The sequence below is a fragment of the Macaca fascicularis genome, chromosome 11, assembly GCF_037993035.2.
Source record: "Macaca fascicularis isolate 582-1 chromosome 11, T2T-MFA8v1.1".
Taxonomy (NCBI): domain Eukaryota; kingdom Metazoa; phylum Chordata; class Mammalia; order Primates; family Cercopithecidae; genus Macaca; species Macaca fascicularis.
The window spans coordinates 129,108,188-129,132,118 of record NC_088385.1 but is presented as its reverse complement, the minus strand read 5'-3'; the positions used below and the strand labels follow the sequence as shown (position 1 = coordinate 129,132,118).

The following is a 23,931-nucleotide window of genomic DNA, read 5'->3' as shown; positions in this document are numbered from 1 at the left end:
TTTTACCTATTCAAAAGGATGAAATTTTCGAGAGTTCTAAAGTATCTGGATATAACCAGATACTGAGTGTTTAAAACAATCAAAAGCTCTCCCTCCACCAGGCAGGTTCCCAGCCCCAACCTGCAGAGACTTAGCGACCTGGTGTGGGGCCCAGGAATCTGCATCTTCTCCAGGTGCTCAGCCAGGCTGAGAACCATCGCCCCGGAGGGAAAGGGGGTGGGGGAGTGGCACGTGGCACATCCTAGTTCACAGATGAAGAGGGAATTTGCATTTCTCGGCACCGTCTGCACAGCCGGCACAGTGCTCAGTATTCTCCGTGGTGATATATTGCTTTTGCTCTGTTGCAGAAACCGCGAGTTGGATGTTACTGCTCCATTACACAAAAGAGGGGACTAAGGCCCAGCAAGGTGGGGTCACCTGCCCAACATCACAGGTTAATCGGGGCTGGTCTGTCTGCCTCCAAATCCAACGGTCCCTTGAAGCCTAGAGCTGCCAGGTCCTTCCTGATGGCCCAGAGCTTACATTTTCCCCTTGATCATATTCCATTTGGCACTTCCCTGATATCTGTTTCATGCTATTCTATAATTATCTTCCCCCAACGAGATTAGAAATTCCTTGAGAGCAGGGACCACATCTTCTCAAATGCAACCAGGGTTTCTACACCTAATGGCGGGCAAGGCACAGACATGGGCTGGAGCCAGGAGCTGCCTTTGAGGGGCCTGCCCTGCTCTTCCCTGGGAGATGCGGAGAGAGACTAAGGCTCAGTCCCTTTGGGGAAAGCAGCTCTGGTGGTTCCGGGAGCCCAGGCTAGAACCAGAAGGGACAACAAAGGCCCACGTTCAGGGATGAGCATGTGATCACGGGGTGAAGAATGGAGCCACAGCCCTGCTCAGAGACCTAAGACTTGCAGGGCAGGTAACTGAAGATGGGCGGAGAAACTTAGCCCCTGTCTTTTTGGAGGAAGCTGGACCCCCACATACTTCCCCTACCCCAAATCTACCAATCATGACCTCATGTCGCTCCCAGGAGTGGCTACAGCCATGTGGGTTAGTCTGTGCCATCTTCCCGGGTAGAAGGACTGAGTTTGAGTAAATAGGGAAGGCAGTCCAGACAGCGGGGAACAGCCCGGGCAAAGGCCTATGGGGGAGACTGTTCTTGATTTGGGATGGAAATGAGAGGGGTCTCTGGAGGTAACTGGCCTGGGAGCCACTAAGTTGGAGAGCCCTGTCTGCTGGGGGCAGTTGCCAGCCATCACAGGACAGTGCCTCGCGCTCCCTCTAGTGGTGGAAGTCGGGATGGCGCCACCCCTCCTGGAGCCCTCTAAGACCCCGCATCCCTGCACCAGGCTTTCCTAACCCCGGGGGGCCGGGGGGGGGCCCTGTCACCACCAGCTCCACTCACCAGAAGCTTTTCCAAGCGCAGAGAGAACATGCGCTTTGGAGTCAGACAGACCTGGGCTCCATTCACAGCTCTGAGGTGAGCTGTGTGACTCTAGGCAAGTGGCTTCACCTCTCTGAGCCTGTGTCCTCCCTTGTACAGAGGAGAGTTAAAAACATCAACTCCACAGGCTGAGTAGGAAAAATAACAGAGATGCCGCATGTGAGGCATCAGCCCAGGGCCTGGCAGATGGTCAGAGGCTCAGGAACAGAACCACAAAGGTGGGGAGAACATGCCTATCTGTGGGCGCCACCACAGCTGCCCCAAAACACAGTGCCAAGCCCTGGGGAGGGCGCTCAGCCCAGAAGATACAACTTGCAGGTCAGGCGCAGTGGTTCACACTTTAACTCCAGCACTTTGGGAGGCCCAGGCAGGTGGATCATCTGAGGTCAAGAGTTCGAGACCAGCCTGGCCAACACGGTAAAACCCCATTCTACTAAAAATACAAAAAATTGGCCCATGCGGTGGTGCGCACCTGTAATCACAGCTACTTGGGAGGCTAAGGCTGAAGAATCTCTTGAACCCACGAGGCAGAGGATGCAGTGAGTCAAGATCAAGCCACTGCACTCCAGCCTGGGCAACAGAGTGAGACTCTGTATCAAAAAAAAAAAAAAAAAAAAAAAAGAAGAAGAAGAAGAGGAAGGAAGAAGAAGAAGAGACACCTTGCAGGATGTTCCCCCACCCCCACTGCTCTGAGGGCCAGACTCTGGGCTGGAGTAGGAGGGGTGGGGACTGGTCCAGCAGCCTCCCCAAGTCTAAGCTGGGTCCTTCTAATCCCAGGGGCTCTTGGTCCCAGAGCCCCAGCACGGTGGGTAGCAGCGAACAACCTCCCTCCGCATGGTGGGAGGAGCACGAATGGGTGGCCCACCCCAGGGGACCAGCCCTCCATACTCACGTCGTCAACCTTGGGCTCCGTCACAGGGACCCATTTGTAGATTCGTAGGGATGTGTCACCAACGGTCACCCATTTCTTCTCCCTGAGGAGGACGAGGAAGAGCCTGTTACTGCGGACTCTTCATCCCTGGGGGACACATCCCTTGGGGCTGAGAGCAAGCTCCAGATCACACAGATGAGGGTTTGAATCCCAGCTCCACCCTCACTAGCAGGAGCCCCTGGGCAGGCCACATCACCCATCTAAGCCTGGTTTCTCCACCCCGTTACACCACACAGGGTGGCTGCCCTCTCCAGGCTGTCACCAAAAAGGCTGAGGGCAGGGCTGCCATTACAAGGACTCCTATGGGTGGCGGGAGTCAGGCCCAGGTCCCCCTGTGTCACTGCCAATGCCACTCAGCCAGTGAACTGGGCCACCCGCGCCCTTCTGGGCAGCCGAGAGGCCTTCAGGCCAGCAGGCCGATTCCTCCTGTCGGGGGTGGAGTCGTCACCAAGGACACCCCGGGGCTCCTCCTGCCCTCTGGGCAATGCGTCTGAGTTGGGGAGGCAGAAGCAGGCAAGCCGGGGCACCGCCCCCACTGCCGGAAGCACGCCCTTCGAGGCGGCCAAGGAGAGCCAGGGAGTGGTGACCTCAGCCCGAAAGGAGGTTACACGGCCTGATCTGTGGGTGGCAGCCGGGTGGGAGGGGACCTGCACCCCTGATTCGGGGCTCCTAGTGACCCTGTCTGCAAGGTCGCCCCAGCTGCATTACAAACGCCTGAAGGACCAAGTCCAGACCCCCCACTATGAGAGGCAGGTTTGTGGATGAGGAGAAACTTACAAGCCACAGAAGCAAACAGGACCAGTTTTCACTGGAGATAACAATGACCACCCTCTCCTCCACCCCACCACTCTGATCCGAGCCACTGTCATTGTTCCGATTATTGCTACAGCCAGCCACCTCCTGTCCTTGACTCCCTGCACTCCACTTGTCCCTTACAGCCCGAAAGGCCCAGCAGCCACACCCCTGAGGGGACTGAGGCTCAGGAGAGCCCCCCAGAAGCAGGGCTGGGTTGGAACCGAGGCTTCTAAATCAAGGCTCTGCCAGATAGGAGATGTGTGAGGCCACCAAGGAGCCACTGATGGCTCAGCTAGGAGGCTGGCAGATTTAAGGGCCCCAGCAGGGGCTGTTGGGGCAGGCACACCCCTGGTACAGGCGACATAGCTGCCCAAGTCCTCAGCAATTTTAGTGACAAAAGTTCCCAGAACCAGGCATTCTCTGTGGCACAAGCACCTCTGTCCGTGAGCTGCCTGGCACCTTTTCTGGACTCTCTGCCCAAACTCAGCCTTAGGTCACCCCCTTGTGGGGCACATGGCCCTCACATGCTGGTGTGACAGGTTACAGGACTCCCACACTGTCACCACGAGGGTTGCGGGATGACAGAGCATACTCAAAGTCAGCCAGCCGAAACCACAGACACCTCACCCCCAAAAACCCTGCCTGCTCGGGTCCCATGTGTTCCCTCAGAGGACACCACAGCCCGGCTTTTCTTATTATACCAATGGCCATTCCTAGTGCCTTCTATGTATCAAGTACTGTGCTGGCTCGTCTGGCAGGAAATGGCAACTTCCCCATTTGACAGATTAAGAAACTGAGGCACAGGGCAGTGAAGGTGAACTCATTCTCCCAGAGCCAGCACTCAAACCCTTCACCCAGCACAGCTGTTGAGACCAGCCTCTCCGCTCCCCCTCCTTGCACATTTTCACCCAGAAACGATGCAGGAAAGACGGGTGTCTTAAGTCTACTGGCCAGTCTCCTGCCTCCTGTGAGCAGAGCAGAAAAACCACAATGCCCACCTTTCCCCTCCTCCATTCTGAGCCATCAGAAGGTGTCCAGAAGAGACAGGGTACTCCTGGGAAGAACCTCAGTTGTTAGCGCAACCATCACAATAGCCATTGTGTGCCCAGGCTGTTACATGCCAGGCTCCACGCCAAGCACTTTACTTACACACTCTCTCTCCCTGGGATTCCCAACAGGCTACAAGAGCGGGACGACTGTCACCCTTTTTACAGATGCAGAAACAGGATGCACAGAGAGGTTATAGCACTAGCTTGGGGTCTCACAGATAGGAAGTGGCAGAAGAGAATTAGATTTGGGCTTGGACCCCAGACACCACCTCCTGCTATTCTGTTTCCCATGAAAACCAAGAATCATTCTAAAGGAGCGCCAAGGTAACAGAAGCTGGAGGAAGAATGACAAATTGCCAGGACCCCATGCAGATTGGCCAAAGCCATTCATTACTCATGAGCCCTGGACCAGCTTCCCAGTAAATCAACCCATTCAAGGTTTGATTGTGTTTGGGGGGAAAAAAAAAAAAGTAATTGACTTGTAACACACAGGACACCTTTCAGGGCAGAAAGTGTGCCAGAGATCTGGGCTTTGTGGCCGCAAATCAGCCAAGATGCAAGTTTGCGGCTGCTTCCCAGTGAGGCTCAAGACCACCACAGGCTACAAGCTGAATGCAGCCAGGCTTCCGTGCCTCTCTTTGTCCCGACTGGCAACCTCTTCAACGAGTTCTCAAGTTACCTCAGCGATGAGAAACTGTATTTGTAGGTGTGGACATTGAGGGGGCTTCGGGACAGAGGCAAGAACATTAAGAACTCTACCTCTGGGCTGGACCTATGCTCAGCCAAGCAGCCACCCAGAGAGGCCGCAGAGCTCAAGTTTAAGGCACCAAGTGAGCACCCGGGAGGACATAGGATTCCACAGACACATTGGGAGGGCACACGGGTTCAGCAGAGTAGCTGAGGTTTCCCACAATTGTCCCCCAAAACCATCAGCACAGAACACACAGCCCTTCCCAAAAAGGGGCATTGCTCCCCTCCACCAATGAGGGTATTAAGCTATGCTCATCACTTTCCTATTTTTTCATTTTTTAAAATTTTTTGAGACGGACTCTTACTCTGTGGCCCAGGCTGGAGCGCAGTGGCACAATCTCGGCTTACTGCAACCTCTGCCTCCCGGGTTCAAGCGATTCTCCTGCCTCAGCCTCCTGAGTAGCTAGGACTACAAGCACATACTACCATGCCCGGCTAATTTTTGTATTTTTAGTAGAGACGGGTTTCACCATGTTAGCCAGGCTGACTGACCTCAGGTGACCCACCCACCTCGGCCTCCCAAAGTGCTGGAATTACAGGTATAAGCCACTGCGCCCAGCCTATTTTTTTTTTTTTTTTTTTTTGAGATGGAGTCTCGCTCTGTCGCCCAGGCTGGAGTGCAGTGGCCGGATCTCAGCTCACTGCAAGCTCCGCCTCCCCGGTTCATGCCATTCTCCTGCCTCAGCCTCCCGAGTAGCTGGGACTACAGGCGCCCGCCACCTCGCCCGGCTAGTTTTTTTTTTTGTATTTTTTAGTAGAGACGGGGTTTCACCGTGTTAGCCAGAATGGTCTCGATCTCCTGACCTCGTGATCCACCCGTCTCGGCCTCCCAAAGTCCTGGGATTACAGGCTTGAGCCACCGTGCCCGGCCTGCCCAGCCTATGTTTTATTTTTTTGAGATAGGGTCTCCCTCTGTTGCCCAGGCTGGAGTGCGGTAGTGCGATCACTGCTCACTGCAGCCTCGACCTCCTGGGCTCAAGTGATCTTCCTGCCTTGGCCTCCCAAAATGCTGGGATTACAGGTTTGAGCCACCACGCCTGAGCCCCACTTTATATTTAGGGTGGCAAACAACCGGTCAACAGACGTGTTTTGTTTGGCCTACACAGTACTTTAAAAATGTTAAATCTGCTGCCAAACTTCAAAACAAAACAAAACAAAACAAAACAAAAACAGGCTTCGCATAGATTCCAGACTTCTGGCTACTCCTGAAAACATGACCCGGGCCCACATGCCCTGGGAAGCGACAGCTTGCCCCAGATGGGCTCTCTGGCCCCCTCGGATACCCTCACTCTTGACACCTGTAGGCACTGGGTCTAGAAATCACCACGACCCCTAGACTGCAGCCCAGCTTGCTGCAAAGCTGGCCCTGGCTGTGCCACGCGCCTCCTGTCTTGGCGGCCCCGTCACCTTACCCTGACTTCAGCACCTCTCTCTTCCCATTACACTTGGGCTCCTGGGAGGAAAGGACAAAAATGAGTTCCCAGCAGTAGGAATATAGCCCCAAATGCTCCTCTCCAGCACAGACTCCTATATAAACTACAAGAATCCATCCCAGATTCTCCAGGCTAAGGCCAATTTTGAATGTTCTCCTGCATCCAGGTCCAAGGGCTAGCCAACAAGACTATCTTAGGGTTACCCACTGCCCAAGAGGACGCTGCTGACTCCCTCCAGGAGAGCTCTAATCCCTGTCCTTGTACTCACTTCTCAGGGCTAGTCCCTGCCACCTCAGGAGGCCTGGCCCATGGCTGGCCTCACCCTAGCGAGGCCCAGGTCTGCCTGACTTGTCATGTGCCTAGAAGGAAGGTCTCCATGATGAAACTTCCGGAGGAGCTGAGACAAGGGAGGCCTCAGGCCCAAACCTCCACCTCTCCTGGGACAGACAGGAGGTCTTCGGGCACAGACCTTTCTCAGTCCTCACAGCAAGTCATTGAGGGAACCCTCAGACCAGGCTGAGGGGTCCTGGGCCTAAGCCTACTTTGTTTGTTTGTTTGTTTTGTTTTTTGAGACAAGGCTGTCACCCAGGCTGGAGTGCAGTGGCATGATCACAGCTCACTGCAGCCTCAACCTCTTGGGCTCAAGTGATCCTCCGGGCTTAGCCTCCTGAGTAGCTGGGATTACAGACGAGGGTCACCATGCCTAATTTTTTTTTTCTTTTTTTTTTCTTTTTGAGACGGCGTCTCGCTTTGTTGCCCAGGCTGGAGTGCAGTGGTGCGATCTCAGCTCACTGCAGGCTCTGCCTTGTGGGCTCACGCCATCCTCCTGCCTCAGCCTCCCGAGTAGCTGGGACTACAGGTGCCTGCCACCATGCCCGGCTAATTTTTTGCATTTTTAGTAGAGACGGGGTTTCACCGTGTTAGCCAGGATGGTCTCGATCTCCTGACCTCATAATCCTCCCACCTCGGACTCCCAAAGTGCTGGGATTACAGGCATGAGCCACCGTGCCCGACCTTTTCATTTTTTTGAGATGAAGTCTTGCTCTGTCGCCCAGGCTGGAGTGCAGTGGCGTGATCTCGGCTCACTGCAACCTCTGCCTCCCAGGTTCAAGCAATTTTCCGCCTCAGCCTCCAGAGTAAGTGGGATTACAGGCATGCACCACCACAGCCAGCTAATTTTTTGTATTTTTAGTAGAGAGAGGGTTTCACCATGTTGGCCAGGCTGATTTCGAACTCCTGACTTCAGGTGATCTGCCTGCCTCGGCCTCCCAAAGTGCTGGGATTACAGGCATGAGCCAGCGCGTCCATCCTAATTTTTCTTTTGCTTTTTCTTCTTCTTTGTTTTTGAAACGGAGTCTCGCTCTGTTGCCCAGGCTGGAGTGCAGTGGTGTGATCTCAGCTCACTGCAAGCTCTGCCTCCGGGTTCACACCATTCTCCTGCCTCAGCCTCCCGAGTAGCTGGGACTACAGGAACCCACCACCACATCTGGCTAATTTTTTTTGTATTTTTTTAGTACAGACGGGGTTTCACTGTGTTTGCCAGGATGGTCTCGATCTCCTGACCTCGTGATCTGCCCACCTCAGCCTCCCAAAGTGCTGGGATTACAGGCGTGAGCCACCGCCCCTGGCTTTTTTTTTTTTTTTTTAGAAGATATGGAATCTCACTATGTTACCCAGGCTGGTCTTGAACTCCTGGGCTCAAGAAATCCTCCTGTCTCAGCCTCCAAAGTGCTGGGATTACAGGCATGAGCCACCGTGGCGGGCCTCCAAGCCTCCGCTGCAGCCCAAGCTTTCATCTCCCACCATCGCCCTGGACCCCTTCTCTCCTCCACCAGCACAGGGCCTCCAAACCCTGGCCCAGTTTCCCAAAAAAAGGCCCGCCATTTTGTTTTCCCTTCAGCCATCTTCTGGTCACCTCACACTCCACCGGCCTGCCTTGCTGAAACAGCCCACAAACAGAAGAGGACACAGCCTGCCCCAAATGAGAGGGAGGCCACAGCTTTTCCGGGGGTGGGGGAAGCGTCAGGGGACAGTGGGTGGGTGGGTGGGTGGGTAATTTTAGGGGTCACTAGGGCTGAGGAGAAACCCACCCAAGGCTCATGGGGCCAAATGATCTGCCAGACACTTCATCTTCCCTCTGGGTAAAATACAGGATGCCCTGTTAAATTTGCATTTCAGATAAATAGATAATTTTTTAGTATAAGTGTGTCCCAAATATTGCATGAGACATACTCAAAAACATTTATTTTTAATTCTTTCACTGTTTATCTGAAATTCGAATTTAACTGGGTGTGCTGTATTTTTATCTGGTTAAACCTGGCAACCCCACCTCCCCACCAGTGGTGAAATGCATGGTTGGTGGCCACACAATTAATAAACAACCCAAAGTCTCGTGGGCTGAGTCAAAGACCCAATCCGAAGTCACGGGGAAGGTGGGATATGCTCTCAGGGGCCGGAGAAACCTGGGCAATCCGAAGGCACGGGGAAGGTGGGATATGCTCTCAGGGGCCGGAGAAACCTGGGCAATCCGAAGGCACGGGGAAGGTGGGATATGCTCTCAGGGGCCGGAGACACCTGGGCAGTAAGTCCAAGGCTTCGCTTAGAAGGGGCCAAAAAAGGCCGGGCGCGGTGGCTCAAGCCTGTAATCCCAGCACTTTGGGAGGCCGAGATGGGTGGATCACGAGGTCAGGAGATCGAGACCATCCTGGCTAACACGGTGAAACCCCGTCTCTACTAAAAAATACAAAAAAAAACTAGCCGGGCGAGGTGGCGGGCGCCTGTAGTCCCAGCTACTCGGGAGGCTGAGGCAGGAGAATGGCGGGAACCCGGAAGGCGGAGCTGCAGTGAGCTGAGATCCGGCCACTGCACTCCAGCTTGGGCGACAGAGCGAGACTCCGTCTCAAAAAAAAAAAAAGAAGGGGCCAAAAAAAAAAAAAAATCTCAAAGCCAAGTTTCTACAAAGTCCACCTTACAACACTGAGCAACAGCTCCTCCTGCGCCCAGGGCGGGGTGCTCTTGGAGGCATGACCTCACTCGTCCTCAACAACCTGAGGGGACCTGGAAGCCAAGCAGAGAGCCCCGGGTCACCATGGTTAGAGAAGTGACAATGGTATGCCGAAGGTCGCGGCAAGGAAGTGAACTGGAAGTTGGACCATGAGATCCCAAAGCCTGAGGTCTTCAGAGGACACGAGGTGTTGTTTCCCCAAACCCAGGGAGGCGCAGAGGCACAGCCCCACAAGCCCCAACTACAGGCCTGGTCCCCGCGGGGTCAGCGGGCTGGAAGGTCTCCAGGCCGGCCGCCCTGGGGCCCGCGGGGTGGGAAGCCCCATCTCTCCATCTGCCCTCCTGGCAGAGCAGCTGGCCGCTCTGCGGGAGCAGCTGTCAGGGTGCAGGAGCCTCTGTCCCGCCGGGAACCTGGGGTAGGAGGCCCCACCACGCCTCCTTGAGCAGAGAAAGGCGGCTTGCCGGATGCTTCCCAACCTCCAGGTCGGCGACAGAAGGGACCCAGGCACAGACACCAGTTCTTTCTTTGCACAGGGGCTGAGGCAAGGAGGGGAGCAACTCCGGGCTTCCCGCGGGGAATCCCACAGTAGAGGGGGCTGCGGGTTGTTTCCCAGCGTGTGTGTGTTGGCCTGCAGCTGTTTCTGCCATTTTTAAATGGCTCCAGTTGGGCACCGGGCACCCTGCGTACCAGGGGAGCTCCCGAGACACCGACGACTTGGATCTCAACTTTGGAAAGCCTCCCCTTCTCACGGTTCTGAAAATTCTTTGTCCCACTGGAGCCAAACCCAGCCCACGGCCGGGCATCCGGCCATCGCAGCCAGCCCTTTCCATAGGAGGCCGGGGAGCACGTGGACTTTATTGATTTTCCTCTTGCCTTTTTTGTTGGGTTTGACTCAGAAAGGACAGCTAACTTGTGACACCGCCACACCGGAGGCTCGCCCCCAGTGGCTTTTAGAGACCAAGGCGCTACTTGAGAAACGACACCCCCAAACGTAAACATCCCCTGCCACCGGGCCTGCCCGGCTTCCAAGCTCGAAATAAAGCGTCGGGACGAGCCCGCGGGCGCTGACACTCGGGGCCAGAGTCGCCGCGGCTCCTCTCCCTCCGGGACCCGGTGAAGGCGTGGGAAAAAAACAATAAAGTTGAAATCAGGGATCGGGGAGTTTTCAACAAGTCTGACCCAACCTGGCAATCTGCTCGCGCCTCGGGCCTGGCCCAGGGGCCGATTCCGAGCAGACCCCGACGAGGCCGCGAAAAGGTTCGATCTCCTTAATATCGACCGGGCCACGCCGGGGGGACGCTAAAGTGAACCCGAAAACCACGCGCGGCCGCCGCCGCGTCCCCCTCTCCCCAGTGCAGAGAACAAAAACAACGGCTCCCTCCGCAAAACAAACACGAGCTCCCGGTGTGGAGAGGCAGCCGCGGCCCAGGACCAACAGCTTCTGGCCAAAAACATCGGCTGGCCCGAGCCCCCCTCCCGGGGCGCCGCGCAGAGTGGGGTGGAACGTGGGCGCCCCGCGCCCCTGGCCGCTGGCGCCCGGCGCTCGCCCCCATCTTTCCTGGTCGCCGAGAGCCCTCGCTCCAGGCAGCCCAAAGCGCTAAATTTAAACGGCTCGCGCTTTGCAAACTCCGCAGACTCGAGGGCGCCGGGCCCGGGAGGCGGGAGCCGGCGGCCGGGCGGGCCGGGGCCGACTGAGGGCGGCGGGGCGCGGGCCGGGGCGCGCGGGGAGGAGACGGCGGCGGCGGCCCGCTCGGAGCCTGCACAATGGAGCTCGCGCTTTCCCCGCCGCCGCCGGCATCGCGGCCCCGGCGCGCGGGAAGCCGCTTTCATGTGACTTGCACAAAACGAAATGGCTTCTGGGGCCGGCCCCGAGCCCCCCTCCCGGGAGCCGAGCGCCGCCGCGGGGGCCGCCCCGCCGCTCCAGCCGCCCGACCCCGGCGCCCTCCGCCTCCTGTCCGCCGCCACCGCCGCGCCAGGTGGGCGACAGGCGCGAGCGCACCTGGGCAGCGGCCGCGGCCCCCGCCTGGCGCAGGTGACCCGGCTCGCGCGCCGCCCGCCCGCCCTCGCCAAGTCCCGGGGCCCGCGGCGGGGCCGGGCCAGGGCAGGCGACCGGGGCGCTGCGCCCCGCGGCTTTCCGGAGCCGCGCTCGGGCTCGGGGTGGCCGGGGGGGCGGCGGGTGCCTCCGCTTACCATTTGCGCACTTTCTCGATCGCCGCCATGACCCTCTTGATATCATCTTTGGCCCGGCTCCTGGTCTCGGCTCGAACCGACCTGCCCGACATGGTTCCGGCGGGGAGACGGAGGCTGGGGAGCGCGCCCGCCGGGTCCTGCTCGCCCTCCGCGGAGGCCACACTCGCGCCCGCCCGCCGCTCACTCACTCGCGCACAGACACTCGCACTCTCACACGCACACACTCACACACACATACACACACACACACACATACACACACACACACACACACACACAAAAAGCCCGGGGCCGCCGCGCGCCCGGCCCAGTGCGCAAGCGCCGGGCGGCAGCTGCACCGAGCAGGGGGAGCCGCGCCGCCGCCGCCGCCGGCAGTGCGGCCTCCGGGCGCCGCGGCCACCGGGCAGCGCCACCGGGCCTCCTGCGCCCCCAGAGGGGACGCCCCGCACGCCCTCCCGGGGAGGTGCCGAAGGGCGCACGGCGACCCCCGGCTCCGGGCGAGCGGCGGGGGCGGGCCTGCGGACGTGCGCGCAGACCCTTCCTCGGAGGCCGCAGGTGCCGAGGGGTCCACCGGAGACAGCCGGTCTGCGGGGCGGGGGGGACGCGTTCCCCGGGACCCAGCCCAGCTGCCCCTGCCCTGCCCCCGGAGCGCGGCGGCGGGTGCAGTAGTGCAAGTTTCTTGCAGGTCTCTTGACTTCTCCGAGTTGAAGGCGCCGGTTCGGGACGCGAGGTGCTCTTGGAAAGAGTTGGACATCGCGCATCTCTGCTGGCCCGGGGCCCTGTTCAAATGAGAGCTAGGACGTCGCCTGCCCCAGGCTTTGTCCTTTTGGAAAACTGGGGTTGTAGGAAGGTGCCTGGGGCCAGGCGGACTACCAGAGACTCTCGACCTTGCGTACTAAATAGTTTTCTGCTCAGCAAAAGCTGAATGATGATCAGCATCGTAACAGGGACTCTTCCTCCCGCCCCCGTCCCCCTAGAAGTTGCCTTGTCATAAACAAGGCGAGAGGGTCTTCGCTGAGCTTCACCGGAGGACCACGATTTCACCTTAAGCCACTCCTGACTTCAGTACCAGACTGAGACCAGGCGCTGTTATTGCCCAAATGGCCCTAGCGGGTACTAGGGGCTGGTCTCATCTACAAGGAGGGCTTTTGAGGCCTCCCAGCAGAGCCCTGGGGAGGAATCTGCGATGATCAGGGTAACCTGGGTGCCGCGTCTTGGTGTTCAGCTGCGGAACCGGCTGGACCAGAGCTAATGCGCTCCCAGAATGAAGTGGGAGACCGAGAGTGGCCCAAATGTCAGCGCCCCGGGCCTGGAGATGAGAGCCCGACAGCAGCCATTTCACAGCTGGGGAAACTGAGTCCCGGGAAAGTTCAAGGTTGCAGCCTTAAACTGTCACTCATTCTAGACGTTTCCCCCGGAGGGTTTGGTCTTTGGGGAAAACGCTACTGAGGAAATGGAGGGACCGCAGGCCTTTTCCTAGGCATTTCTTTTTACTATTCTGAAACTCAAACTCCTGACGTGAAAAATGAAGAAAAAAACAAATACCAGCCGGGCGCGGTGGTTCATGCCTGTATTCCCAGCGCTTTGGGAGGCCGAGGCGGGCGGATCACTTGAGGTTAGGAGTTCGATACCAGCCTGGCCAACATGGTGGGTGAAACCCCGTCTCTACTAAAAATACAAAAATTAGCCAGGCGCAGTGGTGGACACCTGTAATCCCAGCTACTCGGGAGGCTGAGGCAGGAGACTCGCTTGAACCTGGGAGACGGAGGTTGCAGTGAGCGGAGATCGAGCCACTGCACTCCAGCCTGGGAGAGAGTGAGACCCCGTACCAAAAAAAAAAAAAAAAAAAAAAAAAAAAAAAAGCCGATGCAGTGGTTCATGCCTGTAATCCCAGTACTTTGGAGGCCGAAGTGGGCAGATCACGAGGTCAGGAGTTTGAGACCAGCCCGGCCAACATGGATAAACCCCGTCTCTACTAAAAATGCAAAAATTAGCTGGGCGTGCTGGTACGGGCCTGTAATCTCAGCTACTCGGGAGGCTAAGGAAGGAAAATCGCTTGAACCTGGGAGGCAGAGGTTGCAGTGAGCCAAGATCATGCCATTGCACTCCAGCCTGGGCGACAGAGGAAGACTGAAATAAATAAATAAATAAATAAAAAGAAAGAAAGAAAGAAAAAGGAAGGAAGAAAGGAAGAAAGAAAGAGACGAGCGAGAGAGAAAGAAAGAAAGAAAAGAAAAGAGAAAATAAAATAAAAGAACAAATACTTCAGAGAATCATTCCGAGAATTTTCTGGGAAAATATGCAAGAGCAGGTCATAAAACAGATCTCACAGAGATATGTGAGATCAATAGATAGGTGCTTTGGGCCACACGAAACTTTAAAAAGATGTATCTTAAAATTTAAAATAGGAAAATATTATGTCAGAATTCAGATAGTGACTGAGGAACGGATAAATGTGTCTATCCACACAACGGGATATTATTCAGCCATGAAAGAGAATGAATACATGCTACAACATGGGTGAACCTTGAAACATGCTAAGTGAAAGAAGCCGGTCACAAAAGGATAAAGAAGTCCATTTGTGGGAGATATCTAAAACTAGGCGAATCCATAAAGACAGACATCAGATTGGTGGTTACCAGGGGCAAGGGGGAGGGGAGAACAGGAGTGACTGCTAACGGATGTGGGGTTTCCTTTTGGAGTGATAGGAAAGTTCTGGGATGAGATAGTGGTGATGGTTGCAGAACAGTGCGAATGTACTTAATGACACTGAATTGTACACTGTTAAATGGTTACAATGGTCAATTTTATGTGTATTTGATCATAATAAAAAGAAATCTAGGCTGGGTGCAGTGGCTCACACCTGTGATCCCAGCACTTTGGGAGGCCAAGGAGGGTGGATTGCTAGAGGCCAGGAGTTTGAGACCAGCCTGGGCAACATGGTGAAACCCCATCTCTACAAAAAATTCAAAAAATAGCCAGTTGTGGTTGTGCGCATCTGCAGCCCCAGCTGCTCAGGAGGCTGAGGTGGGAAGATGGCTTGAGCCCAGAACATAGAGGCTGCAATGAGCCAAGATCATGCCACTGCATGAAGGAAAGAGAGAGAGAGAGAGAGAGAGAGAGAGAGAGAGAGAGAGAGAGAAAAGAAAGGAAAGAAAAGAAAGAAGGAACGAAAGAAAGAGAGAGAGAAGAAAGAAAAGAACGAAAGAAGAAAACAGAAAGAGGGAGGAGGAGAGGGAGGGAGGGAAGGAAGAAGGAAGGGAGGGAGGAGGAAGGAGGGAGGGAGGGAGGGAAGGAAGGAAGGAAGGAAGGAAGGAAGGAAGGAAGGAAGGAAGGAAGGAAGGAAGGAAGGAAGGAAGGAAGAAAAAATAAATACCCAGCTTCTCTAGAACCAGCAGACCTGCAAACTGGACCCTCAGTGCTACATGGCACCCATTGGCTAGAGCTGAAGGACCCTGTATTTTTCAAAGAGAATTCTCTGGGTCACCAGTGCACTCATAGCCACTTTACTCATTTGTATTACCTCTCTGGCCCCTGAAGGTATTTGTGATTTTGATCCCTGATAAAAACCATAAAGCTTTCTTCAAATGTCCTTTGTAAATCTAGTATGTCACTTTTAGTAGTTTCCTGTCTCCTGAAGGTATTTTTACACTTCTTTCTTTCAACAAAGCACAGTAGTTTTACAGCCTGTGTCTGATGATTCTAATATTTGACATCTCCGAGAGTCTGTTTCTGCTAGGTCTTGCTCATGGTGTCATAGTTCCTTGTTATATGCCTGGGTCTCTTTGACCATTCTGGACACTATTTTAAAATTTATTCATAGGGATAATTTGAGGCCTTCCCCGGAGATAATTTATATTGGCTTCTGCCAGGCTCCTCAGGTCACCGCTAGTCCGGGATGACCTTAATCCAAGTTCAGGGTTTGTGAGTCCCTGACCACTCAGGTGATGTGAATACTGGCCACACAACTGTGCCAGACTGGTTGACATCTTGTAGTCTGAGGGTGGAGTCAGGGTTGTGCTGCAGGTGGTTTACAGGCCTCTGCTTCCCAGCGCTGTGTTCAGTGACCTCATGCTGAGAGTCTGGAATCAGCTGTGGTGGGAGTATTTACATCATGGAAATTGGCAAATGATCTATACATCAGGACCCTCCTTCCCCAGGTCCAGCCAGAGCTCGTGGTTGAACATTTACCAGCATACCATTGGTGGAGTCCGACAAGGCCCAAATTATCATGGGAAAGGACTCCCACTTCGTGTGACTCATGGACTTTAATTCTTTAATTTTCTGGCCTTTTTTTTTTTTTTTTTTGAGACAAAGTCTTGCTCTGTCACTGCCCAGGCTGGAGTGCGGTGGTGTAATCTTGGCTCACTGCAAGTTCTGCCTCCCGGATTCACACCATTCTCCTGCCTCAGCCTCCCGAGTAGCTGGGACTACAGGTGTCCGCAACCACGCCTGGCTAATTTTTTTTTTTGTATTTTTAGTAGAGACAGAATTTCATCATGTTAGGCAGGATGGTCTTAATCTCCTGATCTCATGATCCGCCCGCCTTGGCCTTCCAAAGTGCTGGGATTACAGGCGTGAGCCACCATGCCCAGCCTAATTTTCTGGCCTTTTGCCCCATAAAACCATTCATGGTCAAGTTCAAATATGCTAGCGCTGGCACAAGTTAAAGTGGCTTCCTTTCCAGATTACCTTTCAGCGTTTTTTTCCTTCAATTTTGGCCTAATTTCTCACTGTCTTCTTTCTTACAGTCAGCACATAGGGGCTTTTAGCATATTTTCAAATACTTTTCCTAGCATTTTTAGTTACTTCGAGAGTTAGTCTAATTGTTTACCAGAAACTGGAAGTCAAGCTCTCTACATATGTTTACTATTATTCTAGGTATATTAAAAGAATAAAAGGCCAGGCGCAGTGGCTCACACTTGTAATCCTAGCACTTTGGGAGGCTGAGGTGGGTGGGCAGATCACCTGAGGTGAGAAGTTCAAGACCAGACTGGCCGACATGGCAAAACCCTGTCTCTACTAAAAATACAAAAATTACCCAGGCATGGTGGCGCGTGCCTGTAATCCCAGCTACTCAGGAGGCTGAGGAAGGAGAATCACTTGAACCCGGGAGATGGAGGTTTCAGTGAGCAGAGATCATACCACTGCACTCCAGCCTGGGTAACAGAGCGAGACTCTGTCTCAAAGAAAAGAAAAGAAAAAAAAAGAGTAAAAGAGAGATTCCAGGGTCACAGAAGTGAGTTAGTTATGGCTGTGTCAAATGTCTTAACCTCTCTGTGTCTCATCTGTAAAATGGGGATGAAAATAACTACACCCATCTCATAGGGTTCTTACGAAAATTACGCACACCAGGCCAGGCGAGGTGGCTCACGCCTGTAATCCTAGCACTTTGGGAGGTGGAGGCGAGCGGATCACGAGGTCAGGAGATGGAGACCATCCTGGCTAACATGGTGAAACCCCGCCTCTACTAAAAATACAAAAAATTAGCCGGGCGTGGTGGCGGGCGCCTGTAGTCCCAGCTATTTGGGAGGCTGAGGCAGGAGAATGGCATGAACCCGGGAGGCGGAGTTTGCAGTGAGCGGAGATCGTGCCACTGCACTCCAGCCTGAGCAACAGAGTGAGATTCCGTCTCAAACAAACAAACAAAAAAACAAAAGAAAATTACACACATTATCTGTCAAGCACTTACAACAGTGTCGCTACACAGTAGGTGCTACATCAGAAAGGACGGAAGTGTGCCACATAACAATGTTCCAGTCAGCCACTGCATATACGACGGTGGTCCCAGAAAACTGTAACGGAGCTGACGACATTGGATCCATCCTCACATCAGAGTGCAATTACTTTAATTAAATTCATTCATTAATTTAGAGACAGGGTCTTGCTCCCGCAATTACTTTATTTAGAGACAGGGTCTCACTCTGCCCAGGCTGGAGTGCAGTGGCAGGATCAAGGCTCACTGCAGCCTCCACCTCCCAGGCTCAAGTAAGCCTCCTACCTCAGCCTCCTGAGTAGCTGGGACCACAGGTGTGTGCGACCATGCCCAGCTATTTTTTATTTATTTACTTTTTTGAGACAGGGTCTCACTCTATTGCCCAGGCTGGAGTGCAGTAGCAGGATCATGGCTCACTGCAGCTTTGACCCTCTGGTTCAAGCCATCCTCAGCCTCCTGAGGAGGCTGGGACTACAGGTGTATGCCACCACGCTTTTTTTTTTTTCTTTATTGTAGAGACGGGAGTCTCGCTTTGTTGCCCAGGCTGGTCTCAAACTCTTGAGCTCAAAGGATCTTTCTGCCTCAGCCTCCCAAAGTGCTGGGATTACATGTGTGAGCCACCATGCCCAGCCTAACTTTATTTTTTTATTTTTATTTTTTTATTTTTTGAGATGCAGTTTCACTCTTGTTGCCCAGGCTGGAGTGCAATGGCATGATCTTGGCTCATTGCAACCTTCGCCTCTCTGGTTCAAGCGATTCTCCTGCCTCGGCCTCCCAAGTAGCTGGGATTACAGGCGCCTGCCACCACACCTGGCTAATTTTTGTATTTTTAGTAGCGACGGGGTTTCACCATGTTGGTCAGGCTGGTCTGGAACTCCTGACCTCAGGTGATCCACCCGCCTCAGCCTCCCAAAGTGCTGGGATTACAGGCATGAGCCACCGCGCCTGGCTCTAACTCTATTTTTAAAACAAATCTAATGCAGCGGAAGTATATTATGTTTGTAAAGCCTATTGTAGTGGATAGTAATGTCCTGGGCCTTCACATTCCCTCACCACTCACTGACTCACCCAGAGCAAGTTCTAGCCTGCAAGATCCATTCACGGGAAGTGTCTTTGCAGAGGGACCATTTTTTATGTTTTACACTGTAGTTTTACTCTACCTTTTCTATGCTTAGAAATGTTTAGATACACAGACCCTTACCGCTGTGTTACAATTGCCTACAGAATTCAGTGCAGTACAGTACAGGATTCCCAGGCTGCACAGGTTTGTAGCGTAGGAGCAGTAGGCTCTACCATCTAGCCTAGGTATACAGGAGGTGACACCATCTGGGTTTGTGTAATCACACTCCATGCTGTTTGCACACTGATGAAATTGCCTGGGCTGGGCACCATGGCTCACACCTGTACTCCCAGCACTTTGGAGGCCAAAGTAGGAGGACCACTTGAGGCCAGGAGTTCAAGCCTAGTCTGGGCAACATAGCCAGACTTACTCTTTACAAAAAAATGATAAAAAAAAAAAAAAAGAAAATCAGCCAGGTGTGGTGGTGCACTCCTGTAATCCCAGTTACTCGGCCAGCTGAGGTGGAAGGATCGCTTAAGCCCAGGAGTTCAAGGCAGCAGTGAGCTGTGATTGTGCTACTGCACTCCAGCCTGAGTGACAGAATGAGACTCTGTCTCTTAAAAAAAATGAAAAAAATTGCCCCAACAATACATTTCTTTCTTTTTTTTTTTTTTTTTTTTGAGATGGAGTCTCACTCTGTCACCCAGGCTGGAGTGCAGTGGCACATCTCGGCTCACTGCAAGCTCCTCCTCCCAGGTTCACGCCATTCTCCTGCCTCAGCCTCCCGAGTAGCTGGGACTACAGGTGCCCACCACCACACCCAGCTAATTTTTTGTATTTTTAGTAGAGACAGGGTTTCACCGTGTTAGCCAGGATGGTCTCGATCTCCTGACCTCGTGATCCACCCGCCTCGGCCTCCCAAAGTGCTGGGATTACAGGTGTGAGCCACTGCACCTGGCCCCAACAATGCATTTCTTAGGACATATCCTCGTCGTTAAGTGACACACGACTAAATTTGTTAAAGGACCTGTACAATTGCTCACGTCGTCATTATGATCATCATAATGATTAAACATCATTACTATGTAATAATCCTCGCTGGGGACTAAAGTCAAACTATTCCCCTTTTCTGGCTTTCTAAATTCAAGTCTCCATCCACTCCTGCTGCTGTTCCTCTGGGTTGGAGGCTCGTTCACCACTGCTGGGTGGAGGAGGTTTCCATCTCTGGAACAGAGATGTGTAATTGTGAGGCGTGTGCAGGCCCAGCCTCAGTGAGTCTCTGCAGCCTAGCAACTTGCAGTGGCAGCAGCAGCAGCCTGTGGTTTCATAAACAGAGGTGCTCTGGTGTTTAGGGAGCAGGTCATTAGCCAGGCCTAGCAAAGAGGCAAAGCTTTAAGGAGAAAGCTCCAACCACAGAATGAAATATACTCCCTTCCTCTGACACAGGAACAGAAAGGCTATGAAGCAAAGCACAAAAAACACCATCAAGGCCGCCTCCCTCCTTTTACAGAAAAGAAAGCTACAATCAATAGCTGCCCAGCCACTTAGCAGAGTTGTGGCCAGAACTCAGCTCTCCCAATTGGGGAAACTGGGCTTCTGGACTCCACATATGTCATAATGCTGATAGTTTGAAATCAGCTCTAATGGGAATATTTACACTATGGAAATTGGCAAGTGCTATATGTCAGGCCCCTCCCCTCTTTCCCACCCAGAGCTGGTTGATAAGCATTTAGCAGCATGCAGTTGGTGGAGTTCAGTGAGGTCCCAAATTATTAGCATTTTCTAAATGCAGAAAGTCTGGATGACACAGTGACTTGGAGTTAACAGTTGGAATCTTTCTACACACAGGCTCGATACATTCTTAGGCCAGGGATCTAGAAGGCTGCCCAGATTTCTTCCCCTGTAATCTCCACATGTGGAGTGATTCCGCCTGTTCAGCATCTGAACACCCTCCCAGTTCCGGGTGAGCCTTTGTGGGTGGAGGCAGCCCCTCCCCACCCCGCTACAGGAGCTAAAGGGGGTCTGTCTCTCTCTTAACTGGGGGCCCAGTTAAGTCCTGGGCATGGGTTCCAACTTTAGGCATGGATAGTGGATGGTCTAGTCAGTTGATTTTTAAAAAATAATGGTTTTATTAAGATATAATTCATGCAGCATAAAATTCACCCTTTTAAAGTATATAATTCAGTGGTTTTTAGCATATTCACAGAGTTGTGCAACTGTCACCACAATCAATTTTAGAACATTTCATCATCCATAAAAGAAACCCTGTGCCGGGCGTGGTGGCTCACGCCTGTAATCCCAGCACTTTGGGAGGCCGAGGCGGGCGGATCACAAGGTCAGGAGATCGAGACCACGGTGAAACCCCGTCTCTACTAAAAATACAAAAAATTAGCCGGGCGCGGTTGTGGGCGCCTGTAGTCCCAGCTACTCGGGAGGCTGAGGCAGGAGAATGGCGTGAACCCGGGAGGCGGAGCTTGCAGTGAGCCGAGATCGCGCCACTGCACTCCAGCCTGGGCGACAGAGCGAGACTCCGTCTCAAAAAAAAAAAAAAAAAAAAAGCCTGTACCCATTAAACAGTCACTCTCCGTCTCCCCTCCCCACAGCCCCTGGCAACCACTGGTCTCTATGGTTTCACATAAATTGAGGATGTTTCACATAAATTGAGTCATACAATATGTGGCCTTTTAGGTCTGGCTTCTTTCCCTTAGCATGTTTTCAAAGATCATCTATCTTGTAGCATGTATTAATACATCATTTCTTCTTATAGCTAAATAATATTCCATTGTATAGATATACCACAATTGATTTTTCCATTCTTTCGTTGATGGTTATTGGGTTGTTTCTACTTTTTGTTTTTCTTTTCTTTTTTTTTTTTTTTTTTTTTTGAGACGGAGTCTCGCTCTGTCACCCAGGCTGGAATGCAATGGCATGATCTCAACTCACTGAAACCTCTGCCTCCCAAGTTCAAGCCATTCTCATGCCTCAGCCTTCCAAGTATCTGGGATTACATGTTCAAGCCACCATGCCCAGCTAATTTTTGCGTTTTTAGTAGAGATGGGGTTTCACCATGTTGGCTGGGTTCTGGTCTCAAACTCCTGACCTCAGGTGCTCCACCTGCCTCTGCCTCCCAAAGTGCTGGGATTACAGGCGTGAGCCACCATGTTCGGCCTTGTGTGTTTTTTTTTTTTTTTTTTTTTTTTTTTTTTTTTTTTTTTTAGAGATGAGGTCTCTTTTGCCCAGGCTAGTCGTGAAGTTTCGAACTACTGGATTCAAGCAATTCTCCCACCTTGGCCTCCCAAAGTGCTGGGATCTATGATCTGTGGTATGAGCAATTGTGCCTGGTCTTACCTTACCTTTTGGCTACTATGATTAATGTTGCTATGAACACTAATATATATAATGGTCTTTATGTGTGGGTGTATATTTTCCCTTATCTTGGCTACATACCTAGGAAGGTAATTGCTGGGTCATATGGTAATTCTATATTTAACATTTTGAGGAACTGCCAAGCTGCTTTCCAAAGCAGCAGCACCCTTTTACACTTCCACCGGTAATGTGGCAACTGCTCCACATCCTCGCCAACACTTGTTATTGTCTTATAAATTTTTTAGCTATCCTAGTGGAGGTCAAGCGGGATCTCATTGTGGGATTGATTTTGACTTTGAGGTTTGAGGAAGGTAGGGACAATGGAGAAATGACTCACAGCAGACGTGGCCATTGGAAAGCTTAACAGGATTGGAGGATCGAGTGCTCAGGGGTGGCAGCACCACTGGGGCATCCTGGCATCCTTTCGTTCCCATTCATCTCCAGGGCTTGCTTCTCCAGTATCTCTATTGATTCTGTGAGTTGCCTGGTAGCTTTGAAATCAAGTCCTTTTCCACTTAAGCTAAGCAGAGTCAATTTCTGTTACTGCAAACCAAAGATCATGATTGACACCAAATTGAAACTGTCCCTCTCTCCTTCTCCTTCTCCTTCTTTGAGACAGGGTCTCACTCTGCTGCCCAGGCTGAAGTGCAGTGGTGCAAAACAGCTCACTGCACCTCAACTTCTCCAGGCTCAAGTGATCCTCCCACCTCAGCCTCCTGAGTAGCTAGGACCACAGCCTCATGCCACCATGCCCAGCTAAATTTTGTATTTATTTTTTTGAGATGGAATCTTGCTCTGTCACCCAGGCTGGAGTGCAGTGGCACAATCTTGGCTTACTGCAACCTCCACCTCCCAAATTCAAGCGATTCTCCCGCCTCAGCCGCTTGAGTAGCTGGGATTACAGGTGCGTGCCACCACGTCCAGCTAATTTTTGTATTTTTAGTAAAGACAGGATTTCACCATGTTGCCCAGGCTGGTCTCGAACTCCTGACCTCAGGTGATCCGCCCACCTCGACCTCCCAAAGTGCTGGGATTACAGGTGTGAGCCACTGTGCCCAGCCTAAATTTTGTATTTTTTATAAAAACGGGATTTCACCATGTTGCCCAGGCTGGTCTCGAACTCCTAGGCCCAAATGATCCTCCTGCCTTGGCCTCCCAAAGTGTTGGGATTACAGGCATGAACAATGGTGCCCAGCTGATTTCATTTTTAAAAACTTGAAATCCCTGGAAAACTCAAAAGCATGAAAAAGTGCCAACTCAAGGACTTAAAGTCTGTGGGGCTGAAACCCACTGTGAGCCATTCAATCTGTGGCTGGTGTCACAGGCAGCAACATGCTGACTTTGGGGCTGGTCTTTCCTGGGACCCTCTGAGTGGCCGCCTATCCCACATCAGGGTCCTGGGATATGAAGAAATGAGAAGTGGCCAGATCTTCCACTTGGAACACTTGGCCAGCCTCCATTCTTCCTACCCACTTCCTTTATTTTTTCTTTTTAAATTTAATAGAGTTGGGGTCTTGCTGTGTTGCCCAGGCTGGTCTCGAACTCCTGGCTTCAAGCGATCCTCCCACCTCAGCCTCCCAAAGTGCTGGGATTACAGGTGTGAGCCGCTGCACCTGGCCACTTACCCACTTTCCAAATGAAACATTCCTACTAAGACTCATGAGGAAGAATCATACAATGGCAGTGGTAAAGGAACACTAGATGTCATTCTAGATGCCTTGTCTGGAGCCTGCAGTATTTCCCAGGGTTGACTGTACAAACCTTTGATTCACTGAATGCATCTGGCTCTTCCGCAGCTCCCAGCTTTGGCTCACTTGGCCCCCTCTGGAACATTCTCCTCTCTAGGGAATCCCTCTCACAGGGGCCGGGCTTTTCCCTCGTGGCTCTGACCTCCATTTGCAAGTTTACGTTAATCTGTTTGTTTCACATGAGCCCCCTAAAAACAACAGCCACTCTCTTGTTCACCCCAGATAGGCAGCGCTCACACAGTGCCCAGCACACAGTCAGCGTTTGTTGAATTCATGAGTGGGTAAATAAATGAAGTCCATCTCTCACAGGTTTTTTTTTTTTCTATTTTTAGATGAAGACTGGCTCTGTTACCCAGGCTGGAGTGCAGTGGTGCCATCTCGGCTCACTGCAGCCTTTGCTTCCCAGGTTAACCTGCCTCAGCCTCCCAAGTAGCTGGGATTACAGGCAC

At 52.7% G+C, this 23,931-nt stretch overlaps 1 protein-coding gene across 6 annotated transcripts in view; it reads right to left on the bottom strand.

The window, feature by feature from the left end:
- BCL7A (BAF chromatin remodeling complex subunit BCL7A) overlaps window positions 1-11,912 on the bottom strand; it is a 42,456-nt gene extending 30,544 nt beyond the window's left edge. For all 6 annotated transcript variants that reach the window (XM_045366144.3, XM_045366147.3, XM_045366148.3 and 3 more), the window contains exons 1-2: window positions 11,593-11,912; window positions 2,333-2,414 (exon numbers count right to left, since the gene is read on the bottom strand). In XM_045366144.3, coding sequence (XP_045222079.2) covers window positions 2,333-2,414; window positions 11,593-11,684 — 174 coding nt within the window. In that variant the 5' untranslated portion in view covers window positions 11,685-11,912. The remainder of the gene's footprint in view (window positions 1-2,332; window positions 2,415-11,592) is intronic.
- Window positions 11,913-23,931: the final 12,019 nt, after the last annotated feature.